The sequence below is a fragment of the Gadus morhua genome, chromosome 14 (genome assembly GCF_902167405.1).
Source record: "Gadus morhua chromosome 14, gadMor3.0, whole genome shotgun sequence".
NCBI lineage: Eukaryota > Metazoa > Chordata > Actinopteri > Gadiformes > Gadidae > Gadus > Gadus morhua.
Genome location: NC_044061.1, coordinates 17687467 through 17702866, shown reverse-complemented (window position 1 = coordinate 17702866; position 15400 = coordinate 17687467). Strand labels below are relative to the sequence as shown.

Sequence of the window (15400 nt, the reverse complement as noted above, 5' to 3'; positions counted from 1 at the left end):
TCCACTCTCCAGGAAAGGTTTTGCATGTCTGGAGGTGTCAACAATTTGAGACTGAGTACTTATCCAGAAAGGGCTTCAATGTTGGCTTTGACCCATATAACCTGATGGTACAGCCTGCCCTTTAGGAACTGTCAAAACCATGGCTTCTCAAACCAGTTAGGATCAATGAGGAGGAGAAGGGGAAACACAATCTTCTTCTTCTCGTGGGTTTTTGTTCCATGTTGTTTTCACGTATACTAACAGATTTTTAATCTGACTCATTTGCATGCGAGCAGCAGGAGTAAAAGTTAAGAATATTTTTTTTTGGGGGGGGGGGGGGGGGGGGGGGGTTTGTTGTATTTTTTTTCAGATGTGCCAAGAAGGGATGAGTCGTACTGTTCCAGTGCTCTGGGCGGGAATTAGGAGGCTGGAGATAGACGCATGCATGTGTGTGGGGGTTTGAGAAAAGGGAGTGGGATGTTCGTGTAGGTCTAACAGGATAGAGGTAGTGTGTGTGTTTGTGCACATGCATGTATACATTAGACTGTAAAGAAGGATCACTGTGAGGAGTAAATATAAAACACCTGGAAAAACTGTGAAGGAAACTTTGACTGCTCTGGCTGGTATCCATTACACAACACTGATTGGTAAAAACCAGTGTGTGTGCGTATGCCTGTGTTTAAAAACGTACATATCAAGTTATAAATTAGAAGTTTTACATTAAAGGTCTGATGATAGTCTGGAATCCTTAGAGCTGTGCATAGTTGCATATCCTCCCTGCTCTGGAAACAAGTATTATTAGAACATTCAGTATCTATTCATCCAAACAATTTTGCAAAGTACTCGACAAGAAGGCCTGCCCCTCTTTAATATATCTCCACACAACATATAATATATCTCCACACAATACCACACAACACTATTCCTCACGGCGCAGGCCCCACCCCATGACTTGGACTTTGATCAGTAGTAATCAAGCCAAGACAAGGTTTATGGTAAGTGTCATGCGTAGCGGTTTTTTTTTACATCCATCTTAATTGTTGCTCTCCCCTGTGCAAATTGCCCCTGTGTATCCTTTCCCTCTGAGCTCAGTATCGCTAATAAACTAGGCTGCCAGAGTGGCGAGTGCCCCGGCTTTGTGTTTTTTTTAAGAGGACACCAGTAAATAAAACTCACCAGTCTGATTGATACAGGTGAAATATGACCAGGGGATGTAGATGAGCACCGTGAGCCAAGGGTAGCCGTGTGGAGAATGGAATCAGTCCAGCCTGGGAAGATTTAAGAGCAGCTAAGGCTCTTAGACACACAGGTCTGATGTGCGCACACATATCGTGCACAGACACACAAACACGGCCTAGCTCAAGTGTGCATCCTGGCACAATAAATGTGTTAAAAAGTAACCATGCGCTGTGTTCAGTTTTTTTTAACTAGGATGGCAAATTAATAGTCTTCAAGGCTTTGAAGATGACACCACAGAAACAGACCCAGCAACTGTGTCATAATAATAGTCTCGAGGAACCAAAGACAAATGTTCACATTCCTACATGTCCCATTTTTTTTTATTTACACCCTTAAGGGTGTTTTCTTTTTATGTTCCAGTCTCTCTTAAACCATGTTGCAGAGTGAAGCAGTGTGTTAACGTCTTGGGAATGTCAGGATCACCTCACTCACACACTGACAGAAGTTTTGAATTTAAAATAGCTTTGCTTCATTCAGCCTCCTCCTGCAACCTTAAATAGAACTGGGCAAAATTGTTTGATGGAAATTCTCTGAAAATTATCTTTGGCTCCTAACTTTGTCTCTCACTTTTCATCAACTTATTTAAACAGTTAAATTGACTATTTGGACATGGAAGGCCAAACATTTTTCTACTTCAGTAGTTACAAAAAATCCAGTCCAAGATTTCGGGTGTATCCGTTTTATTAGGGTAGTGGTTACCATCATGGGACCACATTCTTGTGCATAAATATAATCCTTCCTTCTACACATCCACGACAGAACAGAAAAATGATAAAGGTTAAGGGCTTAGCTCCATTTTCTTTGGGATGGCTCCTAATCCAAACCCCTGCAGTCGACCTCCAGTCCAGCGCTGAATAAAGCGTTATCTTACCTAATGTCTTTGTATGGATACACACACATTTGGAAAGCTATATAGACACTTAGCAAGATGTATGCATATCGTCTCCAAGCCCGCCGAATTGAGTTTTTGGTTATATTGTACCATTGACTCAATACTCTCCATTTACATGTACCTCAAAGAAGGTATTTCACTACACTGCGCCGACTTTATATATATATAATGAAAATGTATTGGGGCTTCAAAAAAAAGGGACCTCTGATCCATATTTTGACAAGATTTCCTGCAGCTTGTTGAGCCTTCATGCAATGTTATAACGATGTCATGCACAAACCAAAGAAAATAACATGTGATGATAAAATCGATCATCAAATATCAGACATCGGAATACCAAATGTGAAACTGATTAAAATAAGACACTATTTTTGTAAAAAAACCTTTAAAAAGGGAAATCTGAGCTGCCAAACATAAGTACCACCCTGTTGAAAATTCGTAATGTCAACCTAGTTCATTTAAAATGACCCTGAGCAATAATATATGTAAACATTTCCACATTCCCTTTAAATGCATAACATCAAGACAAGAAAGGCTTCTTCTCCACTTGGAAACCACATACTTTTTTCATTCTCCTTAAAGTAAAAGCTGTAAAGGCATGCCGGTGCATTGTTTGGATACTGTACGTTGTGTAGGTAGAGAGAGTGTGTGTATAATAGGTGTAGGGTATCCATTCTGCATTTGATAAGAATGCATTCAATGGTTCTGCTATTGGGAACAGCCCGAAAAGGGTCAATCTTTAGCCAGTCGGTCGATCAACCTGCACAAGTCCCGTCTCCGCTGGGTTATGAAAGCTGGGGTAATGCTCTGCACGGGGAGGCGAACTGGGGAGCTATTCTCTTCAGCCCCCTCACACAGGACCTCTGCGTTACAGATAACGTACATTCCACAATCATAGCTGTTCTGTTGCAAGGGGCATGGCTCCTCCACAAATCGAACCTTTCCCCCGGTACCAAAGAAAGGCTCCAGCTTTCCAGCGATGCGCCTCGCGTGGAGGGAGTTGCCCCCATTCTGAGAGTCATAGTGGGCAAAGTGAGCGGCGCCATGATGGTAGACGAGCAAGCTCCAGTGGGAGCCCCCAGCGGCCTGGTTGGAGTTGTCGTTGACAGCCAGGAACACCAGACGGCGGGACGCCAGATCCAGGGGTTCCAGGAAAACGGCCAGCTCCTCTGGACAGGAAGCACACTTTATAAACTGTGTGACCTCTGGGCTAATAAATACAATGGTTTCACCCAGGCTTTTAAAGCGATCCGTGGCAAAGTACTCAAAGGCAAAACCAATGACTTGGTCATTGAGCCAATGAGGACCTTCTAATAATGTCACATCCGAGCGTCGCAGGAGGCTGTCCTGGTAGCTCAGCACAACGGGGTCCATTCTCAACAACAAGGTGTTGGCTTCTGAAAATGACACAGAATTACCTTCAGTAAGATTTGTATGAAGAGATAATGGCCTACCTAGCGGGACGAATAGATAAAACGTGAGCTATAAATAAACGCCAGTGACATCGCATAATAGATATGTCGAATGGCAAGCTTGTAGCTTAAGGCAAAGTTGTCGCAACGCGTTTAGACTATGTTAGTATGTAATTTTTTACAATAAGTTTGATCGAAGTAGTTTATTCTAAACCAAAAGCGATACTAGCTAAGCGCCACTGCCTGTATTCATTGAATCGTATCACATAGTACATTCACTCCCACCCTCCGTCACCGAGAAAATTAATTCGAAATTATAGGCCTACGTTTAATATCACGTACCTTATACATTAATTCGAATGGAAAACACAACAAGAGGGAACAGTGTCACCCATTGCAGTATTATACGTAAAGAGGTCCATGTGACTTTATGTGACTTTACGTCAGTAGTGCATGGACAAAGTGGGACGTCCCAACTTCACTTGGATCATCTGTTTGCAAATTGTAAACCAATCACATCACTTCAGTGGAGACCACCAACGCATTCATGTCATGCGTATACGATCTTTAGCACACCACTACAATATAAAAATGTACAGAAAAAGCTACGGGCAAAGGCAACAACACATAGTTAATAAACCTCAATGCTTTACCTTTATCGTTGAAAATGGGAGCCCTTGCCGCCGGGTATAGTTACTTCCCTGCTACTTCCTGTTATTGGAATTATTTCTCCGCCCAGGCTCCGCCCATGGGAGGCATGTATGCGCATTACGTGAACGCGCGTCGCCACACTGATTAGCTGCTCGGGCAAAGAGACCGATGAGTTTGCTACGAATCCTACCGAAGAGGATAGGACTGCTTTTAAGTATTTTAAAATATAATTTATCTTGGACTACAAAATGCGTGAACTCCTCCTCCGTACTATATATATACTTCCAGTGACCTGGACAGTATGCTGAGATAAAAGAGCCAACTAAACAATTTGTTCTTTTTGGATTACAGGACATTAAAGATACTTTTCATCAGTGTTACCAAAAGTACCCTGACCACTCTTGAGAGAAGACTCTGACGAGATTGTTATTTTACAACATTCCGTTCAGCGCTGTCTGGAGGTAAGAACGATTTTAAGTAGTCACTTATCAGCTCAGCCGTCCTCACTGGACCGCCAATGATCTTTTTAGTCTATAGTAACTAGCGGCCGATGAATTGAATCACTTGTTTTTTCTTGCACATTATTCATTTTCTTCATCCTTGAAAACTGCACACTCACTGCTGCTATAGCTGGCAACGCTAAAGGGTAGAAGGGAGGCTATCCTGAATTATCCGTTACGGGCCATTGGCGTGTGTTGGGATGTGAATGCTACGAGAACTTGGAAAAGTTGCAGCTGCTGTCGTTTCATTTCACAGTTTAATATCTATCTTCATTCTTTGTCTGAATTAGAAACGGTTTCTTGACTTGTGCTGTGCTGATAAGGTAGCTGCGGTGCTCTTCATCAAACTAGAATATATTTTATCCTGTTTTTTTTCTCTCCCACGATTTTGGCTACTGGCATTGGAGGAGTGGGCTGTCCTAATATTATGGCTTTGTCGAGGCAGGGTAGTGCCTCCATCTATCATTGAGTGGAGTTCAGCAACGATATCTAGCCTAGTAATAACGTAGAAAAGGAGAGTCAATAATGCATGCAGCTGTACTCGAAGAGCTGGCTCTGATGAGGCGAGGAACCTGCTGAATCATGGGGGGCCTGCTACTCAATGTGCGGTAATTATTGCACAGAATGGGACCACAAAACAACAGGCTATTCTCTCTCACTTTGTTACTGTTTCAAAAATGGCTGGTGGCATGGCTCCTCGGAGAGACCGGTTCCCCCTTACATGTGCACAGGTGAGGTGGGCCTGTCCTGCTGGAATGCGAGCTCTGAGGAGACCCAGCTGCCAGCGCAGACCTAGAGAAGGAGACGGCCCAAGTCAAGACGACTGCCAACTGCTCCCTTTTGATATTCGATAACCCCCCAGACTCGCCCTCTATTTCTGAGCCACAGGGCTTCGTTTGTGTCACTGTGTGTGTGTGTGTGTGTGTGTGTGTGTGTGTGTGTGTGTGTGTGTGTGTGTGTGTGTGTGTGTCTAAAATATATATATATATATATATATACATATATTTATTGGGGGCGGGGCTGTTTGTGTGTAAAGTACCGGTGGACCTTTTTTCTGTCTATTTCTCTAACTCACTGTAAGAAGATAACAGCCACGTCATGCTGCAGTTTTATACTCCTTGACCATGAAAAATTCATCAGCACTTTAAAGTAGCCCTTGGTTTATATTTAGCGTTCCCTTCTCTAGGACAGTAATGTCGTCTGTGGATTGACATGACCCCTTACTTTTTACTACAGTCTTCTTTGACTAACCCTAACCCTGTGAACAGAAATTGTTACACAAAGCGCATCCTAAAATAGGTCTTTCTCCAGAACCGTGTTGAATTACACTTATTTGATACGCCTTTACCGCCTGAAGTTGTTATTTCAAGAGAACTTGAGCATCGTAATCGTTTTGTTTTCTACATTTATTGCTGAAAGTGATTTGTGGGTCAAAAATATACAAACCTCTTTGACATGTTGACATCATTAATAATTCTAACTACCTTCGGTGGCCTGAGCAAGCAACCAAGCTCCTAAAATAATCTGTGCTGTATGAACCTACATCTGACATAATTTCAAAAGAACATGGATGGTGTCAGCATCCGAATCTCTTGCTTCCTTGTACTCCAGTACCACCAAGCAGAGCCTCAGGGGGCAGGAGAGAACACATCACGTGCAGTGCGGCCTCCCCCCCCCCCCCCCCCCCCCCCCCCCCCCCCACACACACACACACACACACACACACACACACACACACACACACACACACACACACACACACACACACACACACACACACACACACACACACACCAGCGACGTGAGCGCATGATGGGCTTGTGTGGGGTAATTGATTGGCATGCACATGAAGTCATTAAAGAGGAACCTGCTTGTGCTGCACCAAACAAAGCCCCCCTTTCTTTTGGTGTGCCATTATGAGGGAGGCTTTCGCCTCAAAGGCTCAGCTTCCCTGTGCTTTGCATTTCCCCTCATTAACTCTGTGCTGCCAAGAGAAGACGAGATGGGGAGGAGGCAATAGCTTGTGTTGCTTTATGTTGTTATCTTATGACATAGAATGGGAGTATTTCTTCTTATCCCTTTTTAAGTTCAACCTGATTGAGCCTAATTGCAGACAAGTAACAACGGATTGGGTTAAAGGCTTTTAAAGATAAAGCCTTTTTTTAAAGTTCACCATTGTTTCAGCACTACAGTGAATTCCACATCCCAATCTTGTGCTTGGGAAAGTGCAGCAGGTTTAAGTCTTGTTTTTCAATCCCCTTTTTTGCGAGACCCTCACAGGGATTTAGCTTGTGCTGTAACAATCTCAGGAAACCGAAAGGGCATGTACTGAAAGTGGTTCTCAAGAAATAAAATGGTAATCATAACTTGCTGCTTAAACAGTCAAATAAGCTCTGAATAATTGAATGGTCCAAACACTTTTATAAAGCCAACAGACAAAAAATATGCAACGGTTGAGTTAGATAAGGGATGGGCAACTTTCATGATTAAGAGGGCCACAATTTTTCATGATCACCATCAGAGGGTCACATGACCGCACACATCAACTAATCGGATATGAGAGAAGCTACTAAATAATAAAAAATAAGGTGTGTGTGTGTGTGTGTGTGTGTGTGTGTGTGTGTGTGTGTGTGTGTGTGTATTATACATATATTAATTTCATATTTTCCATGCTGAAATGCTTTTTTAACATGTCTATACCTTCGTAAATGACAAATTGACACCAAGTTTGTTTTAAAAGAAACAGGAGTGATAAGTATTTCTTTCAGTCAAAGGGCTCAAATACATAATCATTCAATGATGGCACAGAACTGAAAAACAGTGGCCCAACATTAAGGGCAACAACTAGCATTATATACCAATTGCATTATATTCAGTGCTGTTGGAGTGTAGTGGCGACGAAAGTTGAAATCTTTCATGACCTATATAGTTTCTAAGCTAACTAGACGCATGAGTTTGCCTTTGAATTATATGCTTCTCATTTTGACTGAAAGGTACGGTTTTCTTGATAAAGTTTTCTGTAAAAAAATAAAATATTGATAAATAAAACTTTAAATGATCTGCGGTTGGCAATCACTGAGGTAGATACAGGCCTGGAAACTTGATGTATACCCCCATTTGACTTTAAGGATGTTGGTAAGGTGGCCGAAGCAAAAAAACTATTGTCTCGCATCCCAAATAGTATTAAGCATACAGATGCATTCAAGGTCTGTATTGTTAGCCATGTCTTTGAATTGGTTGCATCTAACACTGTTGATTGAGTGTATTTTTGGGTGTGACATAGGTGACTAGCTACTTTGACCTCTGATTGCCATATGGTACATGTAGTGTAGGGCCACTAATCCCAAGGCATGTGCTCTTGTGTAATAGGACAATACTGGTTGTTTTCATGTGGGTGCTTCTATTGAACTTGACTGCGGCGTCCCGAATATAGGATATATCAGACTTTTCTTCATGGTAGCTTTATACCAAACCAGATATAAACTACTAACTTAAAACAAGCCTATATCCTATATAGGTTTGCTCATATCTTAAGGACTTATTTTGGATTTTGTCGTAACCTGTGTTGTGTCAGAATGAAGCAAGAGGGGATGAACAGAGTGGATGTACGAGGTGAGCTGACAATAGACAGACAGACATTATCTGATACGGTGGGCTAAAACACTGCCGGCTGCTCCCCAACATGAGAAAGGATCGATTAGGTAGGACCTGGTAGGTCATCTTTGGGAGGCAACTTCCATTGAAACAATCATGGGAGTTAATAGGCCTCTGCGACTCAGCCAAGCTAAATGCATGGGTGAGGTAATTTTGGGTAATGGTGTTCATATGCATTCCCAATATTCTCAAGATAACGTATGTTTCCAAAGTTTGATTCAATGGTGCTCATTCAAGTCAAAGTTTCTGCGCCGGGATCTTTCAGGTGATTGATTTCCATAATAATTAGGCAGCTGGCTACCATGGATAGTGGGCAAAGCTGAGCTTCCATCATCTGCAGTAGGTGTGGTCAAGCCCAGGTACCAGAATCATTTTCTGATAGAAATGGCTTTAGTTTTCTGTGAGGAAGTTCATGTATTATAGTCAAATGTTCAATAATCTTTATGCATAAGAAAATATAATTTTTCGTATCTGTTTTAGACTATGGTGATGTTATTTATGTGAATGCATCTCACAGTACACTGAAACCCCTGGATGCTGTGTATTATTCTGCCCTCCGTTTTTATCACTGGGGACAATTGTGGTACATACCACTGTACTGGATGGCTGGCCAGCTTTATCTGTGAAAAGAGATGGTAGTTGGAAGATTTTTGTGTACAAATCTTTCATTGCCTTATTACCACTGTATCTCTCCTCTAATTAGCTGGAAATGCAATACCCTCAGTACCCGTTCCCAGAGCTACCTTTCCCTATATCTACCCCGAATTAGGGAAGACAGCCTTCAGTTATAAAGCACCTTCCATTTGGAACATGCTCCAAAAATCCTTGGAAGTTGTGTGGTTTTGTTTCACTGAGAGAATTTATTAACCTCATCTCCCTTCCAACACAATTCTCCGTCAGCGACTGTAATTAGAGGTCTGACTAAATCCGTAGGAACCCTATTGTAATCGTTAGTATTATTATTATTTATTTATTTTCCCGACAAAATCTGTCAAAGTTATTTGGCAGGCTTGTAGAACTCGTGAGTTGGGGATAAAAAGGGATGGGCCAGAATTAAATATTGGTGGTGCTATAACAAGCCTTTGAAGTGCAACATACTCAACAGGCTGCCAATTCCACTAGGAAAGTGCAATATGCATGAAACTTGTTATACCATTCTTCATGATGAACAATTTTCAGAGTCTGAACCATATGGTCAGATCAAAAGCTGCATACTCGGCACACATGTTCGAGGTGAATGTTGGACTATATTGTGTGAAATTCATAGCAATAAGGCTAATGATGGCAGAGATACATTTTAAGGTGAAATACATGCATATCTCCGATGTTTAAACGGCTCTAACATTGCGTCAAGAACACATAGGTTCGGATATAAAGGGTAGATTCCATAGTATACCCATGCCAAATTTCAAGTCGATATCTGAAAATAAAAATTGGATGCATTTGTTTGAAGTTGCCCTTCTAAACCGCGGCCTCTATTCGATGCAGGCTGGGTCTTAAAGCGGTACATACGTAATTTTGCATCATTTTTTTGACAGTGGATTTTGACACAGTATGCTTTAGAAACATGGTTGGTGATTGTTTTTCCAGTAAACCAGTTTTTAAGGCATACAAATGCCATATCAACATACCGACCAAGCTCACCATACCACCATACCACCATGTACGGAAGACTTCTATTTCTCATAATATACTCTAATCTGCCCTTGGGAGTCTACGGTCATACGGTCATACTGTCGGTCATACGGTCTTACTGTTGGTCATATGTTCATGGTGTCGGTCATACGGTCTTACTGTCGGTCATAATGTCATAAGGTCAGTCATACAGTAGGACTCCGTCATGGTTGCTTACAACGTTGAAATTGCATTATTTACTTTATTTATTTATTTAACCAGATGTATTAACCTTCACTGTAACCTCGGCACCATTGTAAAGGAGGTATTTTTCCCTCAATGTGTTTTCCGGAGTTAAATAAACAAAAACGAATGAATAATAAATAGAAAACTTAATCCCACATGCAGATATTGGGCTATTGTTTCTTGTTTCAAGAAACCAAGGAATAGGCCTAGTAGTACAATGAGTTTGTGAGAATGACAATAAGAATCGTAACTGATTGTATACTTAAGCATTATATCACCTAGGTGAAGTAGCTCTTTCAGATTTCTAAATAACTTAAGAATCTTGGCTCACCTAACTGAAGACCAAAAGTACCCTTGGTTTATTTTCTCAATTGGTTGAATACAACATTGTTTGACTAAGTAGAGTAAGCTCTTTTGTTCTGTATAGTAAGTAGTACTGACTGTATTGAGAGTCATTGTTTCTCTCTAAAAGCGGTTTTACAAGATTTTAGCTCAAGATATTCCTGGATGTTACCTTCTAGAGCATGAACTCTGCACACCGAAGAAGATAATTTTGTTGCTCTTGAGGCATGTAGAAGGGTCTGGCAAATTTTACTTTCTCTACATGACTGCAGTCTTAGAACTATCATGCATTTAATTTTACATAACCACATTGGATATTTAAAAGACTGTGCTTTGCTTTACTTCCTGCCTAGACTGAGAGACCATCATGAATGGAGTGGTATGCCTATCTACTGTACCTCAATGCAATATCCATCCTCCTATATCCTCCTTATGAGCCTTATGGCTCTAACACTCCATTCCGACTGCCGATCGTCGGCAGGAAAGCCAGTCGGACCGTTTGTGTCATGGCCGATTCAACGTGTGCAATCGGCGGAAAAGAACCCAGACGCCGGGCTTGAGGACGGCCAATCGCACAGCACACACCGAAAAGACTCAGGTCACCGATCTCACCAGACTGTCCTACGACGGTTTATCTGGTTGGTGTGTCAGGGCCTTTATACGCAATAATGCAGATTCGGTGCATCCCGTTCCAGGTGTTTCGTCATGAGATGAGAACAGCTGGGAATGATGTTCTTCCGACCAGATTTATCATGAAACTTGAAAGTCTGGATGGTTTCACTATGCTAATGATCTTATTCCAACTCGAATCAGAAACCCTTTTCATGTTTGTCAGCCATGTCTGATTGTTTGCTTTCACTCTGCCTTCCTATTTATAACCCGAGATGCTTCACTGGAGACATTTTCATTGAAACCATTGACAATCCAGTCATTCAAGGAGAGTCCCCTGTTGATTCAGTACACACTGCTGAGTGCAGTGTGTACTGTTAGAGAGTTAACAAACACTCACTTTAAAAGAAAGATGAAGTTCATACACCGTGCTTTCCATACAGTTTACCTCATGATGCCCCCCACCGTACATTCTGCACCACCTCCTGCTGCCTCTACACTATCCTGCTGCTCCTCTCAACCAGGTTCGAATTTCAAACATGTGCAAACGAATGTCCCCTGACCCCCCTATGTTGAAAAGGGAACGAGAGCATGAGTCTTGGTAACACTGCCCTGTAATTACCGCCTGTGTTTCTTTTCCTCCTAATGCGTTAAGCAGATGTGCATGACATCGTGTCTTAACATTGTGTGTGTGTTTGTGTGTCTTAGCATTAACTTGTATTTTTTTGTTGATCAAAAGAAAGAAACATCAAGAAAACAAATATGAAAGAAAACACCAACAATTTGGGTGATTAAAAAATTGGCTGAGTCACTTCACGTGCACTTTGCTGCTACATTTCTTTGGGTTCACTGCCTAGTGCCTGCCTACCTCAGTGTTCTCTGAGCTAGTGGAAATCCGACAAGCCACTCAAATCCGATTTCCTATTGATCAGGCTCAGAGGGGTTCTGCTAGTAGCACTCCGGATGTAACCTCCCATAGGGTGAAGTACTGCAGCCCTTTCTCTATTGTTCTGAAATTATTTTATAGACTGATTTGCTCTGGTGTTTGCATGCTTTCTATCTGCTTCATATTGTCAGATATTGTACATCGTTTTTTCCTCTACCTTTTATTATGCCTATTTATTTTGTTTCCATTATTAATCAGGTTTATAATGTAAATAATTCTAAATATATTACATTGGTTTAGTTCCTCCCTTAATTGCATGTAAAGATAGCTGTTTTGGGGAAATGCAAAGGGCACTAGTAGAAAATGTCTGACACAACTCGTTGTCCTCATTCTTTGCCCTCAGGGCATCAAGATATCCATGAAATGAACACCCTAGCAGTCTAATTTGATTAAACTTTACAAAGTCAAATCGACCATAAAGATGAGTGAATAGCCCCAGGCTAAAAAACAAGACCAGTGTTTTCATCGATGATCGCCCAGCAGGTCGGACCAGCAGGGGTTTGGCAGCATCTTGATCTTGGCACCAGGTTGCGTACCTAGCTAGTTACAGTCATTAACACTCATCTCCACTCAACTGTCAAAGCGGAGATGAGTCCTCCTTGTTAATTCAGCGTGTTTCTCTGTTATTGAGTCCATGTACAAGAAGTCTCTAGGCTCCACCACCTCCTGTACTTTCTGACTGAACAACCACCACACTCCGAGGGCCGAGGCCCCATCGGCCCCCAGAGAGTTGACCATTCTGGGAAGGAGATGGTGTCTGTGTGATAATCCGGGGCACTGATGGCTTCTAGGGATTCCGGCCTGGCTCCTCTCGTAGACAGGGTCAATTTTCTCAAAATCAGAACCCCTAAGGCATATTGTTAATAATATAGAACATTTCTAGGGGTATTAAGGGGTTCTGAAAGCAATTTTGCTTTAATGTTCCGACATGGCAACCATAGCAATCTAGTTTGGCATGCCGAACTAGAAACAGTTTGCTATGAGTTTAGGAAATTCGGAAAGGAATAGCCATGTTCTGTCAAATTTGCATCAGTAGGCTAGTAAACATTTAATATGTGGCAACAGTAGAATAAGCGGGATAATGGACTTGTCTTAACTTTGGATAGTCCAACGGTGTGTCGTCCATTATCCCTTACATAACTGAGGTGAAAAAATAGTGAAGGAACAAAATAATTGTAAGGATAACTAACATGTATTCCGATGTACCTGTACTTGTACTGGTTGTAATCTTTCTATTTTATTCAGAAAGTCGTATGGAATGTAGCACATTTTCAGAAGTTCTGCCTAGAATATCGCCTGTCTTCGTCTTTCATCTGTCCGCCCTCCCTCCCCACACACACAGACACACAGACTGCGACTGTGATACTTGGAGTTTTAGCTGCTCCCATGCGGAATGTCTGTACGCTCATTATACAGATCTTGCTTATTAATTGAATTTCTTCTTAATCTAATGGATTTCTTATAACGGATATTGGAACAATAGCCCTTAAAGAAGCCTGAAATCCAGAAGCAATTCTACCATTTATCCTTTTAACTGCAGTTGAAAAAAATGTAAGAGCCGTGTGAAAAGTTCTGCATGCTGTTTGTTTTAGTGGTGTGTTGAAAATGATGTAAGTAACAAACCCATTTTGGGGTTTTGCTCGTGTGAGTTGCGTGATCAATTTATCATAGAAGTTTTGCACGTACAACGTGGGCATTGTTTTTCAACATGTTTATTTCAAGCTGGCACGCATCGCTTTTTATTGAGGTCGCATACTTATAGACATTTTTTCTATTGGCCTATTTTGGTGATGAAATAATAGACATAGAAAAAAAAACAATGGCAGTGTTGTGATGGAGAAGCCCCCCTTTGACAAACTTCCTGTTTCACCCTTTGGCGCGGCCATTGTCAAGAGAGTTGACACAGGAAGTATATTTCTTCATTGCGAACATAGAGGAGTAGTCCTGTTTACCTTAACCGTCTCAGTGTTCTTTTCATATAAACATTTGGTATTAGTTTATTAATAACTTCCCAAGAAGTTGACCTCTAATCAGTGTGCCAGGACATTGCTGACCAATATTGTCTTAGCAAATCTTGATCCCTATTCACAGTGTAACAACTTAGCTTAAAATGTATTATTATTTATGATGATGAAGGTATTCGAGTATATCCTATTTACTAACTGAAAAGTCGGATAGGTTTTAATTACTGAAGGATACAAGGGGTGCAATGGGGACACGTTAAGCATAAAAACCAGCTGTTGGATAATGCAGGCTTTTATGACTTTCTGGTAATTCCTTATTTCCTTGGCGCTGGTGCAGTTGGTTGTAGGAATTCCTCTTCCTCCTTCCTTATTCCTTCCCTTCCCTTGTTTTCTGCCACCCTCACAGGGCTAAACTGCGCCCACATATTTCGTTTTGATGTGCTGCTCACGTCCACAGGCTTGCGGCACCATGTTTTTCCGTCCAGTCTGGAAGCACTGCCATCGTCGGTGTTGAGTCTTTTATGCAGGGGTAATCTTAGGCCTACTCTTGACCGAGGAATGACCAGCCGGAATTCTCTGCTGCCTCAATGTGTAAACACAGAGAGAGAGAGACCCATCTAGGTGGATGGGTTTTATTTTGTTTTTATTTGTTAATTACAGTGTGGACATTGGCTCGAGTACAGACCTGTTTCAGCCCATCTTCAGTGATGTCCAGGTGTTTTCTTCTCCCTAGTAGGAATAGGACTACCCCTTGTGTCTGCATGCATGCTGTAGTTTCCCTTTCAGTGAAGCAAACACACAAAACCTCCTATTGTTTTGTCCTATCTCCCTAATCTCTCTCTCCCTCCACCCCTTCCTCCCTCTCTCAATCTTTCTCCTGCTGAATTTTGTGGGGGAGGGGGTGTTTAGCGCAGTACTGTTATGGGGAGGTTTCCATACCATGCTTCATACCATGTCATCAACTCTGCTACATATTACAACATTTTTACTTCTGTTGGACACCTAGAGTGCAGGATAAAGTCATGAAGGAAGAACAAGGCTTGGCTACTGGGGTTGAAAGCCTCACCGAAGGCTGTGTGATGGAGACTGTATAAATATGGGACACAAAATGTTATTGACAGTCATTCTCCTAATCATCAATGAAAAGTTTAGCTCTTTGTTAAGTTTGCTTCTCTGAAATTCATCAAGTCAAATCTTTAATGTTTTTCCCAATAGTGACTCCAAAACCACCACTTTCTCTAACAAATTGTGTACTTTCTGGAAACATAATGCTGCAATATTTCTCGGGTTAAAGACCCTATTTGCTACCTTCATTTTTTTTCTATGGAGCTTTTTTAATTGAGTAATTGAGA

General features: G+C 41.6%; 2 protein-coding genes across 7 annotated transcripts in view; one reads left to right on the top strand and one right to left on the bottom strand.

Moving 5' to 3' along the window:
- Positions 1–1881: 1881 nt before the first annotated feature.
- Positions 1882–4267, bottom strand: senp8 (SUMO peptidase family member, NEDD8 specific). 2 transcript variants are annotated; one of them, XM_030376464.1, is made up of 2 exons: positions 4176–4267; positions 1882–3507 (listed from the first exon to the last, which is right to left on the bottom strand). In XM_030376464.1, exon 2 carries the CDS (start codon positions 3482–3484, stop codon positions 2843–2845), a length of 642 nt encoding a protein of 213 aa, XP_030232324.1. In that variant the 5' UTR covers positions 3485–3507; positions 4176–4267; the 3' UTR covers positions 1882–2842. The 2 variants fall into 2 exon arrangements, with proteins under 2 accessions (XP_030232324.1, XP_030232322.1); XM_030376462.1 differs by lacking the exon at positions 4176–4267 and adding an exon at positions 3865–3994.
- A 36-nt stretch (positions 4268–4303) lies between these two features.
- The window catches only part of myo9aa (myosin IXAa), a 79945-nt gene continuing 68848 nt past the window's right edge, over positions 4304–15400 (top strand). For all 5 annotated transcript variants that reach the window (XM_030376458.1, XM_030376459.1, XM_030376460.1 and 2 more), the window contains exon 1: positions 4304–4634. The gene's annotated coding sequence lies outside the window, so the exon portion shown is untranslated. The remainder of the gene's footprint in view (positions 4635–15400) is intronic.

What these genes read in the sequence shown, in the direction of transcription:
- senp8 (XM_030376464.1), bottom strand. Translation starts at nt 3,484, where the DNA reads ATGGACCCCGTTGTGCTGAGCTACCAGGACAGCCTCCTGCGACGCTCG.